Raw genomic sequence first — 12,107 nt, forward strand, 5'->3', positions numbered from 1 at the left:
AGGATTTCCAGTTTGCAAAAAGCCTACCATGTATTTCCATCAGGAACGCGGCCTATTCCCGCTTCTGCACCAATCATCTTATTCCAATTGTCCTTGTTTACTACCAGCCTGAGAACAGGCCCTGTTCCTAAACTCCATTTCATTTCCAAGTAAAATAAGGATCATCTGGGAATGGGTCCCGTTTTCTCCACTCGTTATAGTTTAACCGTTTTAGGCCGAGAAAAGGTTCACTGATCTTTATGGCAGAGATGGACTTGTTATAGCCAGCATATGGTAAAACCTCCTTACAGGCAAAAAACTTGTCAGCCTGCACGATCGAATGTTTCGACAATCGGGCTGGATCAAAAGACAAAAGCAATTGGGATAGTCTACGTAGCTGCTAGCCGCTTCTCACATCTAAAGATGAGCTTTTCAAATACCGTAACGACTTGATATTTCCCATGAAGGAGCCCATTATCCAAGGAGAGAATTCCTCCTTGGCTAATGTATATCGCGACTCGAAAACTGGCAGGGAGAATACTCAGCCAGGCCCAAGCCTTTCGCCTCAGTTTCCGCGGTCTGTAACAGAGTATCAATGAAACCTCTTAAGGAGCAGTGATGTTGCACAAGTCTTTGAGGTGCCTCTGTCTCGCTATTAGAAAACCCCCAGCCAGGTTGACTACTTCGTCCCTGACTGCTTAACCTGGAAGGATACGAAGATATGCTCCAGACGCCTGAATAGTCCCCAATAGGGCTTTCATTTAGTGGACTGTAGTAGTCCGGTAATTGAAATTTGCCAATGGACTGGGTTATTGTCTTGAGATCCAAGGAGTAGAACGGTTTGGTTGGCCGTGGCGAGTATAAATCATACTCATCCATTATTTGGATCAAGGTCCCAAGCAACATGGCTCTGCACCCGGGGTTACACCCAAGCTTTTGGTTAAGTAGCTTCCGTTCTATATCGTACAACCCATCCACTAATTTGGCTAGAGCTTTCTCTGTCCTTTTCTGAATCTCATCTGGTTTAGTTAGCCCTTTATGTGGCTAGGAGGATAGTCAAAACGTTGACCTACTAAGGATTTTTGGACGTATTGGAAGGCCGGGCGTTTGTGTGAAAACCCAGTACCCTGTTATGGCTGTTTTTGTGGAAGCTTCAAACATGACTGGGTCATGGAAGACAAACGAAATAAGAATACGTTGAGCGACATCTTTTTGCGTCTTTAACATATTAACTTGGCTTAGGACTGCAAGCCATCTTTTAGCAAAAAACCAAAGAACATCGTGGCATTCCAAGTCATCGACGACAACAGGAATACCAACCAAGAGTTGTACGTCAACTGCTTGAGGGATGTCACGGTTCTTTCCATGAATGATCTTCAACACAATCTCGAAAGCTGTTGGATCGAATATTGCATCGAATTTCCAGTGGTAAAGGCCATCGGCCTTTTCTAGTGTGGCTTCTTTAAAATCACTGTCGAACATCCTAAATTGCAGTATTTATCTCCCTTGAGGTCTACTGTAGGGTGATTTGTTCATCAAGTGAATCCTGAATCACCTCGATGTTGAACTTGGTCGCCGAAGAAAAAATGAACGTATCCCCAAGAGCCTCGGGCACCGTTACTGCGACATCTGAGTCTTAAGGCCTCGTCACATGGTGTCTACAGCATCTGTTGCTACTGTACGCAGTCGTGGTGGTAATTCGACGAAATATAACAAATCTGGACCGTGCACGTTATCGGGTCGTCTGGGCGGCTAATAGGCGGACGGGTACCCGTCCTTCTAAAATTGGACGGGTCCCGTCCCAGTTTCCATCTTTGGTATAATTTTTTCCGCTATCGGATTACCTCACGCCTTCTTGTTCCACTGCCTCAAGTAGTTTAACGAGTCCCATTTACCAGCTATTCCAACGAACCACTGGCTTGAGGTGAAATAGCCACGACATATCTGAGTTCCAAATTTACTCCAAATTCTACTAGAGCTAGAGCTGTACCACAATACAGCTTTCTTCCTCTTCCATGGCCGAGTACAAGGCTTCTTGTTCATCGATGTCCTGCTAGGCTATTTCCCAAAGCTCACCGATGTCTCTTCTGCTTGTGAACAGTCGCCCGTTCTCGGTCTCTCGAACTATTTGTGCTTCGATGCAATCACGTTCTGCTTTGTCCCAGTCTGAATAAGCCACCATCTCTTCTTTGGTCTATTCTCTTAGACTCGTTGAGGTTGCGCAGCACCTCCCCATTTGTTTATAATCAAGACACCAGCTGTAGATTGCTTTTGGATATGCTAAAGGCAGGCCCATTACTTTTCTATACTGGCGGTTACCTGGTGAGGTTCCCGGTGGCTGGACCTTATACCAATCATCTCTTGACGTGCCATATCTCTGGTGGATTGCTCGTGCATCATCATCGTACCTCAGCCGCGTCGTTGAATCTGGAACTGGATCTTGCAAGTGTAAGGGTAATGATACTGACGGTCCGATAGCGGAGAAAACTATACTACATATGGAAACTGGGACGGGACCCGTCCAATTTTAGAAGGACGGGTACCCGTCCGCCTATTGACCGCCGGTCGTCTGTGCACGCGTTGTAACTGTGTATTTCGTCAAATTACCATAAACACTGGTCCGTGCACGCGTGATATCTCTAACCCATCCGGCTAGACCCTCCATTCTTATTCATTAAGGTATCGGGAGTATATTATATCTGTCTTCCCATCCCCAACGCTTCGATGCGAGATTTCAAAGCGGCCTGTGGATATTAACAGCGCGTTCAGCTTTTTAAACCCAAAAGTGCGAGGGTCAAAGTCGGAATGCCACTGGACCATAACTGAACCAACTTCTGCAAGCGGGGCCCACCCTTTGCCGTCTGAAGACATTTCTATAGCCTTGCGCAACCATTCAATCACCATGGAATCAACTGGGTGGGGTTCGGGTGCTGAGTTGCCATCGACCTGAGGTTTTAGCAGCTGAGCTTCCTCCACTTGTGTGCTACTCCTTGGAGCATCAATCCCACCCCTGTTCCTTTCGCTCTGCTTGGTTGATGGTGTGCTGACTGCTAGATATTTCAAAGATTTAGCAATCGACGGATCAACGCTAATGGGCCCTGCAAGAGACGAACTAGCACCGGATGGCCCAGCTCCTGAAATGTCAAACTTGGCCGTTCCAGTCATTGTCACGAGATTCTCAACGTAGATAAACTTGTCGCAAGCTGTGACGAAAGGTTTAGGCGTTTTCCTTTCTCCACATCCATAAACTACTAAGCCGGACTCGCGTATCCGAGAAGCCAGCCGAGTGAAGTCGCTGTCACTGGAAACAATGCAGAAACCATCGAAGGTTTTGGAGTACAGAAGATCCATAGCATCGATAATCATGGCCGAATCTGTCGAGTTCTTCCCTTTGGTATAGGCGAACTGCTGTATTGGCTGAATCGACTGTTCAAGAAGGCGCTCTTTCCATTTGTTTAATCCTGTTCCAGTCCAGTCGCCATAAGCGCGTCTGGCGAAGGTCTTGCCATACTTAGCCATCTCTCTAAGTACAGAGCTTGCTATGGCAGCGTTGGCATTGTCGGCGTCAATAAGTACAGCAAGCTTGAGAGATGCCATTACAGAGGCCCTAACCATGGCTGATGCAGTCTGTTTGTGAGATGGCTTGTATCTCTTGGTCAGGTGAGCTATAGAATTTGCTTCGTTTAGAATTGTTACTAACCTTGTGGTACTGTGTAATAGGATAGCGCCTAACACGTCGCGAGGATAACCCGCTTTTCTCTTTCGTCTTATTTTTGAGATCTTACATTTGATAGCTCATAGAAAGATGAACTTCCCCTTGTCTTTATAGTAGTTGCGACTAAGAACAGCCATGGTACAAAGCGGGGTAGAAAGAGGTTGACTGGGTCTGTCGCAAAGCATCCAGCCACTGGCAGACCTAGCGAAACCTTCGTGATATGAGCCAGCGTGACAGGTAATTATTAACCCGGTTATCACGAATACCGCTATGCTGCCTGCAACACCTCTTTCCCCAATAAAAAGCTATGACCTCGGTAAGGTAGAAGCATATGCTACAGAAGAATGCGGCTTCCGAGCCCCACAGTTCAGTGGTGGTCTCCGTTGTACGGTAGATGTCTCAAGATAATCACCTAATACACTACTGTATACTCATTACGCCTCACGCATTATATGTCTAATGTAGGTCCCTATCTAATAGAAACACGTCTATATAATATATAAGTTAAGAACTCGTTAGCTTTAGGTATTGATGTTTGCTTGCAATATATAGGATTATTCTATTATATTACGTTGACCTGGGAATCATCATTCATAGACAGTATGACTTATACCTCCTATGTCACTTGTATTAAGACTTGTCGTCTTCTCCTGAAAAAGACTATTGGGCTACAATCTATTTATCTACTGTGCCTTCTCGGGGATTTCGTCAGAGTCACGTACGAGACCAGTGAGGCCATCCCACTTCCGCGCCCGAGGACCGCCAGAAAGGGTGACGCCACCATTGACTCGCTCTACTGTGAAATGTTAGTAAAGGTTTGTGTGAGGCTTGCAAACAGCAAAACATCGAATTTTTACCCACTCAGACTAGACACTAAATATAATATAAAACTTATCACTATTATATAAATACTTATATCATAGCCTTTAGACTTAAATTATTTATATTCTTATAAGACTCTCTAGCTTGTTGTTGATATATTCGTTTTGGAAGTTGCTGACCTCGTCGTCGGCCTCAAGCTTTGCAGCCAATCAGAATTTCGTGGTCAGAATGTGGCCGTTTTTGGATATGTGGGGCTGTCAGTCAGCCAATTACGAATTTCGTGGTCAAGATCTGTCCATTTTCAGAGGCGTATCACCCGCTAACTCATATAGGGCATAGCGCACCATTCCAAAACGCTAAGGGAGACCTGTTAATTGTCCTTCGATGTCTGTGTAAGTTTTCTTGTCGGCCGTGTTATTGCATGAGTTAGAACATCAGAATACGAATCCGCCCAGGACAATACTTTACCTCCTGCGTTATAAGAGATTAAATGTTTATCTCGTAAGTATACTGACTGTAGCTAATCTAGCCCGCTATATAAGAGGTATTTTCATGGGCTGGATACTAATTAGCACCTGCTGCTATAGCAACCGCAAAAGCAACCAAATAGTTATTACTGTATTAGAAAATAACCTCCGGCATCAACATAGAGCAACCATTACCACCTTATACAACAACATACTGAAATTAACATGGAGAGACCACCAAGGCGTGGGCGACCACGCAAATATGCAACAGCCAAGGACAAAGAGACAGCAGCCGTTCAACGCAGGCGGAACAAACGGCAGAAAGCTGCAGCTAGAAATAGAGGGTTACCCTATAGCAGTTTTCATCACTTGCACTATCCCGTCCAGCAGTTGGATATCTCACAGAGCGGTACATTCGCACAGCTACAAGAACAAGACATCAGTAACTTTCTGCCTTCGCCTAGTCCCCCACTGCAGCCCATCACTGAGGGAGTATTCCCCGATGATGATGAGCCTCTCAGATCAGCATCGGTTATGTCCTCACCGTGCATAGTCGCAACAGATCCTCAGCTACCGGGAGATATCAACGAACAAAGCATACATAGTACCGGATCTGCCTCTCATGCGGAAGATGCGGTAGCTGTTCCCAGTTATCAGAATCCTGACCCGGTTCAGGATATTGTCTCTGATACAACCTCGGAGGTCTCTCCACAAATAGGGGAGGGCGAGCCAGGTCCAGTTGAGCATCTCGCACAAGAGGTGGCAGAACAACTTATTAAATTCCAAGGATGTTGTAACGAGTGCCACCAGGCAGCACGCAGTCACCATATGGAAGATCCTAATTACCATATTAGCCTCGCCGAATACCTAGAGTTTACACCTGAATTAGGTCCAGATATTCTTGGTGTCGAGACTATTACGCGCCAGAAAGACGACTTGACGGGAAAACTGAGCCCCGAATCTAGAAGGCAGGTCTTTTGTGGTATTGACTCTAGAGACAATGTCCCATATGTCTACTTGGATGAGGATGAGAGAGTTACCGATAATGCCGGAGTCACTTTTGACATAGACAGCGTCGTGGCCTTTCCATCTAACCTTGCCGTTGCTAAGCAAGGAATTCACTGGTCGCCTACCCAGATGGCTGTATCTGATCTTCAGTCTGATCTCCACCTTCAATCAATCCCAGTCACATACACTGATGCGAATGGGAAACTACATCAAGTCCACCGGCCCGTACACCACATTCCACACTATACATTCGGTCGTCTTATCGGATTTGAAGATATATCCCTGTATCTTCTATTCCCAAACTTATATCGAGAAGAGCAAAAGTGCAGCAAGATTAGAGATGAAGACTTTAGGCTGTGGATGGATGGCATTCTTCTTCCTGCGATATATAAATGCTATAGCGCAGCGCATGTTCAGCATTACCCCTCGAGCTATGACCACGGTCGATATAATTCTACTGCTCGCGGAGTTGAGGGCCTCTCGCAACGTGTGCATCCGGTGGGACGCGAGCAACGACTAGTATACTTTCTGCAGCCAGATGCATTAGAAGATGTTTGGGTCCATATTACCAGTACCATTGAAGATCCAGGGTTTCAGCAGTTTAAGGACGTCATTATTCTCCTCCAAGGCAAGAACCTGAAAGTCCTTACAAAAGACGTTACCTGGGATAAGATGATGACACGATTTCGAAACTACTGGACTAGCATAGTCGATGAGACGTATACCACGACAGAGGTCTACTTTGACATCGGGAAAGAAACTTGCCCTCAGCAGGCATCTCAGGTTGTGCCATGGAGCCAACTGGCAGCTGGGGTCATGGATAGTCCAACAGAGAAACGGGCGGAAACACTGCTCTACCGGCGATGCTGCCTAGAATCATATGCTTCTCAGGTCAATGATAGGCCTACTAACGATAGAGGGACCCAAAAGCAGGTCTTTTATCCGTTCAGTATGCTTAGAGACACTGGAAGTTTAACCATTGAGACTGGAAAGCGCTCTCCACGCCGAGCTGCTGGTCTTCTTTACTCCCAATTTTACTCCAGTGTCAAGGAAGTGTTTGCAGCAGGAAATGTGTACCCGTTTACAAATACAGCCATCGAGACCCTTGCTCTTGATAAGAAGCTGAGAAATACGTGGGAACTTGTTGGAGGCGGCCTCAGTCACCAGCCGGCTGCATTGATTAAGGCATACCTTTACACAAAGCTTCGATGTCACTATGGCTTGCTGGGATCTATGCAGAAATCTTGGCATCAGGGAAGAGCATCGTGTTTCTAAAGAGCTTTTCTATGCTATTGACAGCCGGATAAGATGCCGAGAACTTCATGAACAGCGCCTAATCATACCCACAGACGATTACTCACCATACTATAGCTTCACGAGTGATACCTTACTTCGATGGGTGCGGTGGAACATTAATAAGTTCTGCTTGGGGTTCGAGATGGTATATAGCTTTCAGGGCCCACACTTTGTAACTTGGGAACACACGAGGATCATGCTGATGTTTCTCCGCTGTCTCCGATTCTCATATACAGGCGGATTGATACAGAAGGTCGGTGACTGCTGGCAAGATGTTCGTCAGCAACCTGATGCACGTCAACCAAACGGACTTCGCCGTCACGAAGGCCTTGGGTTCAAGATCACTATGGAAAAGTACGGCTATGCTTGGTTCCTTAACAAGATTGATTGGAACACGCTTACTTTCCGCCAACCGCATGCAGCGTATATGATGTTCAATAACCCATCGATGCAGAATGTATACCGCGCTCGGTATCACCAAGTCCGAGATGTACGAATCGACTTCATTCGCGTCAACAAGGCATACCAGTGGATGCTCGAGTTTAGCTCAATTTCTGCTTGCCTCAACCTCCTGGAAAGATATCTCCGAGAGCTATGTCTATGTGCATTTCGCAAAGACGTCTTCTTTCACGCCTAGTCAGCCTTAAAGCCGAAATATCTAGAATCAGCATTAGCAGGAGAGATTCCCCTCTGCTATCACAGTCTCAATAACGCCATGCTTGAGGACCACCAGCCACTCCAGCTTGCAGAGGGAAATCAGTTAGCGGTAAAAAATATCGACGTCTTGTTTGCCTGGCTTTGGAAATCGAAAGACGATCATTTTGAGCGGCAAGGATGGGACGATAAGCCATATCGTATGCTGTTCCAACAGAGCTTCCATGCTATCAAAACCATACGAGGCAAGGCAAATGCACGGAAATGGCGTCAAGAGTTAAAACGGTCGTTTCTTGGCAGCCACTGGATCCTCCCGTATCCACATAGCCGGGGTTTTATCCGTAAGGATAAAGAGGAAAAGCGGTTCGTTTGGTGGCCCATTGCCCATCCGGGACTTATCAAGTACTACGCCAGATCCCGCCAGATTGGAACTATTTCAAATCCCTTGCCATCATCCAGTATCCCACATCATCCTATTGACGGCTGGCAACTAGCAACCAATTCGATTTCCAACAGCTATATGCCCTATGTTATACAACCTGAGCAGGAGTTAATTCAACTCTCTGAGGATGAGCTTTACGCACAACTGGTTTGTCTTCGGGAGCAAATATCAGCCGGTCAGACCCAAAGCACTCTCCCGGTGCCTATACTGGAATTAGACAACTCCACAGGGAATTATCTTCCAACCCGATGGTGCCCAGTAAAGCAGACAAAAGTCGCCAAGACGTTTGAGGAGTGTGATCACCTTAGTGAGTGTATATGGTTTTTGAGGCAGCGATTAGAGAACTACGAGCATCTTCAGCATAGTCAACTGAGACGTCGCAAGAGGCGACGTCAAAAAGGAACTATACTTCAGTCGCTTAGTGATTCCAGTTCAAACTCAGGGAGTGATGAAGCTGAGCCATCATCAGATGAGGAGAGCCTCATTGCAAAACGAAAGAAACAAGCGCAGATCATTCATTATTTAGAGACTCAACTGCACGAGCTTATTGAAGCACACTATAAAAAGTACCCACAATGGAAAGATTGCTATAACCCTGAATTAAGGGAGCTTAATTACCGTTTGGCAAATGTTAATTAATAGATAGGCTATGTGAAGTATATAGAAGAAAAATATGAATGATAATACCTTTTTAACCTAGTAGATTATCTAAATACGCAAAGAGCTCAATGTCCTCCTCTGCCTCCTCTGCCCGGCCGCTATCAAGCCCGGCGTGGATCAGGTGAGGCGTCACTACCGCCACTGTCACAGGGCCGTCGGGCAACAGCTGCAGGAGGTCGTCGCATTCGCCGCTTCTTTCGCACCGTCAGGCTCGCAACCCCGAACGCTCCGGGACCCGACGGACGAGAGTGACGAGGCACTGCTGCCGGCCGACGGAACCCCCCCGATCGCCGGGCTGGAGACATACGCGGGATTCAGCTGCAAGAGCTGCCGGCATCTGACCCGCGATCGATCGAACCGTGATAGGCATCAGATGCTAGCTAGGCACTACGAAGAGGAAGGGTACGGGGAAGGGGAGGAAGAAGAGGAAGTGCAAGAGGAAGAAGAAGAGGAGGAAGAGGAAGAGATGAAGGAAGGAGACAAGAGCAGCAGGCGGCGACGCAACTGGGAACGGGTCATGCTCCAGTCGCTACGCAGGGCTCCACAGGCAAGGTACTGGATCGTCGAGGTGGCCCGAACCCGCCGTGGTCGCCGTAGAAGAAGCAGGAGCTGGAGCGGCAGCAGGAGCAGCAGTAACTCTACAGAGGGCTCCACAGAGGGCTCCGGGGCCATCGGTGCTGACGCGGGGCTGCTGAAGGTCGTGAGAAGGTATGAGAAGGAACTTGGAGAGGCGGCCGCCGAGCGCAGGAGGAAGGTAGAGGCGCCGGGCGGCGTCGATCACGAGTCCCGGTGGGTGCAGTTCATGAAGTGGGCGGCGCATCTGCAGGGCAAGGACAAGCTCAAGCTCTATCAAGCCGGTCTATCTCCCGTGCCCAGATCAAGTGAGCAGAGGCTTTGGAGGCAGGAGGATCGAGATTCGAACGCGAGGCTACGTGTACTGGCCGAAAGCTTCCGCCGAAAGCTGGCGCGAGGGCTGGAGCGCCTAGACAGGGTGCCGGACGAGACGCTGAAGTGGCTCGGCAGCATCGACTCGACAAAGCCGAGCACGAAACCGTTCGGGCTCAAGCAGCAGGCGGAGTCGATGCAGCGGTATAGCGGTTATTGGGAGCGCTTTCTATGCTATTGCGTCCGTATCTCACCGCTAGGACAGGCCGGGGCACAGAAGGAGCACGGGATCCGGTTCACGGATGAGCAGTGGGGGCATCTTAACGATATATTGCGGCAGCTTGACATTGTGGCCGACATTGTAAAGAGGAGCGAAGAGGAAGGGAGGATAGAGGGAAAGGAGGCTGATTTGGATAACAACCCCGAGTTTGAGGTGCTTGACCGAGACGTCTGCCGCCTCTATCTCAGCTGCATCAAGCAGAAGCTGGGACGGAAGCAATATCGAAATCCGCTGCTACACTTCACGGCCGTGCTGGGGATCAAGGAGGACGGCAGCTGGGCCCAGGCGCACTCGCATACCCGCTTTCTAGCCGGCTTCTTATGGTGCAGCCGGGCTCTCATGCTGGAGCACTTCTTCGAAGATGACCTGTACGACTCGGAGGAATCGGCGTGCGAGACGAGCTTCGCCGCGATCGACCGCTTCCACGAGGGCCACAAGGCGTGGCTCACGAGCGGGTCGTACTCGCCGGTGGGCACGATCATCCGCTGGATGACATACGGCCGAGGCTACCGCAACAACGAGGAAGGGCAGGCACGGCTCTGGTGGGACAGCGACAGCAAGACGATCAACTATCTCGGCGACCGCATCACCGTGGCCGGCTTCCAGACGATGGCTCAGGCGGTACAGCAGGAGGCCGAGGACTGGCTCGACAAGCTGACAGGTGGCCGCTGGAAGAGCGGCGAGCTGCCGGGGACGATACGGCTGCGCGACATCACCGACAGCTTAGAATATGAAGGGCCGGAGCAGTCATTCGCGACAAACCGGAAGAATGCGTGGCTCCGACCCGGCGCCGAGAAGCTGGCGGGCATCATGGGCGAGACGTTGTGGAAGACGGCAGACGCGGGCGATGGCAACACACGATATATGTGTCGTCGGGCGGCCGTCATGGAGTATCTCAACTGGCTCAAGTCATTCCGAACAAAGCTGTATCCGGCTACGCACATATGGGGAGGACAGCCGGGGCGGGGATCCGAGATAGCGACGCTGAAGCACTGCGACATGGAGCAGCTGCCGAAGAACATCGTCTTCGACGGACAGGTGGTCATCATCACCGACCGCGACAAGAGCAAAGGTCTCAACGGCGGCACGGGTGGTCGCAAGGTAGCCCGTTTCTTGCCCGAGCGACTGAGCCTTACATCATTATCGAACTTCCCACTTTCACTGAAAGTGGAAACCCCTGTCAGTATATAAGGCTGTGATTAATCAGAGAGAGGGACTAGAGTGGGGTGAGGCAGAAAGCCTCTTTCAGTTAAAGTGGGAGACCCCTGTGGGCTGGACGAAGTACCGGCGGCAGCATACTATGCGGGGTAAGCGACATAGCGTCGACAGGGGTAAGGAAAGAGTAAAGTAAAAGAGAATTTCATGAAAGAGGTGAAGATGATTGGCAAATGAAACAGCCAGCAGCAAGAAAAGAAAATTCAATAGGAGAGGAGATTTTTCTAAAAAAAAAAAAAAAAAAAAACAACACACCTAAGAAATAGTAAAAGAAAATAAGAAAATAGCTAGGAAAAGTAAAAAGAAGAAAGAAGAAAAAGGGATAGAAAGAGATAAAAAGATAAAGAGAGGTACTATATAGCGCAATAGAGCTAGCCGGCCCAAAAACCTTTATATTCCTAACCGGTTTAGGCAGTTTCTGAAGCTCTTGGGGGAAAGAGAGAAAAAAAACCTCAGTCTATTGACATTTTCAGTTCTAATGAAGACCCTGTCGAAAGCTTATAAACGGCTTGCTTGACCGGCTGCAGCCACAACAGCCCTTTCGATAGAGTAAGCAAGGCAGACTTCGACACATGCTACGCCGTACACAGGGGCTTAATAGCAGGCAGCTGACCACGTAGCTAATGCACAAGGCCATCGGGCGTGCAATGGCACTTGTCACAAACTAACAAATGCTACTGTACC

General features: G+C 48.6%; 4 protein-coding genes across 4 annotated transcripts; 2 read left to right on the forward strand and 2 right to left on the reverse strand.

The window, feature by feature from the left end:
• Positions 1-480: 480 nt before the first annotated feature.
• EDB82DRAFT_462767 (uncharacterized protein) lies at positions 481-1,464 on the reverse strand (the record flags this gene model as incomplete). Its single annotated transcript, XM_065607887.1, has 2 exons — positions 481-1,013; positions 1,053-1,464. 2 exons carry the CDS (start codon positions 1,459-1,461, stop codon positions 481-483), a joined length of 942 nt encoding a protein of 313 aa, XP_065463714.1.
• A 1,087-nt stretch (positions 1,465-2,551) lies between these two features.
• EDB82DRAFT_201772 (NYN domain-containing protein) lies at positions 2,552-3,699 on the reverse strand. The gene is made up of 3 exons (XM_065607206.1): positions 3,680-3,699; positions 3,093-3,628; positions 2,552-3,026 (listed from the first exon to the last, which is right to left on the reverse strand). Exons 2-3 carry the CDS (start codon positions 3,592-3,594, stop codon positions 2,647-2,649), a joined length of 882 nt encoding a protein of 293 aa, XP_065463715.1. The 5' UTR covers positions 3,595-3,628; positions 3,680-3,699; the 3' UTR covers positions 2,552-2,646.
• Positions 3,700-5,208: 1,509 nt separating this feature from the next.
• Positions 5,209-9,022, forward strand: EDB82DRAFT_557224 (uncharacterized protein; the record flags this gene model as incomplete). The annotated part of the gene is made up of 10 exons (XM_065609694.1): positions 5,209-5,327; positions 5,391-6,314; positions 6,345-6,478; positions 6,512-6,549; positions 6,589-6,726; positions 6,766-7,062; positions 7,093-7,256; positions 7,291-7,432; positions 7,538-7,906; positions 7,937-9,022. The coding sequence occupies 10 exons, from the start codon at positions 5,209-5,211 to the stop codon at positions 9,020-9,022; spliced, it is 3,411 nt and encodes a 1,136-aa protein (XP_065463716.1).
• EDB82DRAFT_502614 (uncharacterized protein) lies at positions 8,978-11,605 on the forward strand. Its single transcript, XM_065608689.1, has one exon. The coding sequence runs from the start codon at positions 9,417-9,419 to the stop codon at positions 11,397-11,399; it is 1,983 nt and encodes a 660-aa protein (XP_065463717.1). The 5' UTR covers positions 8,978-9,416; the 3' UTR covers positions 11,400-11,605.
• The last annotated feature ends 502 nt before the right edge of the window (positions 11,606-12,107 follow it).

This window comes from Fusarium venenatum (genome assembly GCF_020744135.1).
Source record: "Fusarium venenatum strain MPI-CAGE-CH-0201 chromosome Unknown EDB82scaffold_3, whole genome shotgun sequence".
In the NCBI taxonomy this organism is placed as follows: domain Eukaryota; kingdom Fungi; phylum Ascomycota; class Sordariomycetes; order Hypocreales; family Nectriaceae; genus Fusarium; species Fusarium venenatum.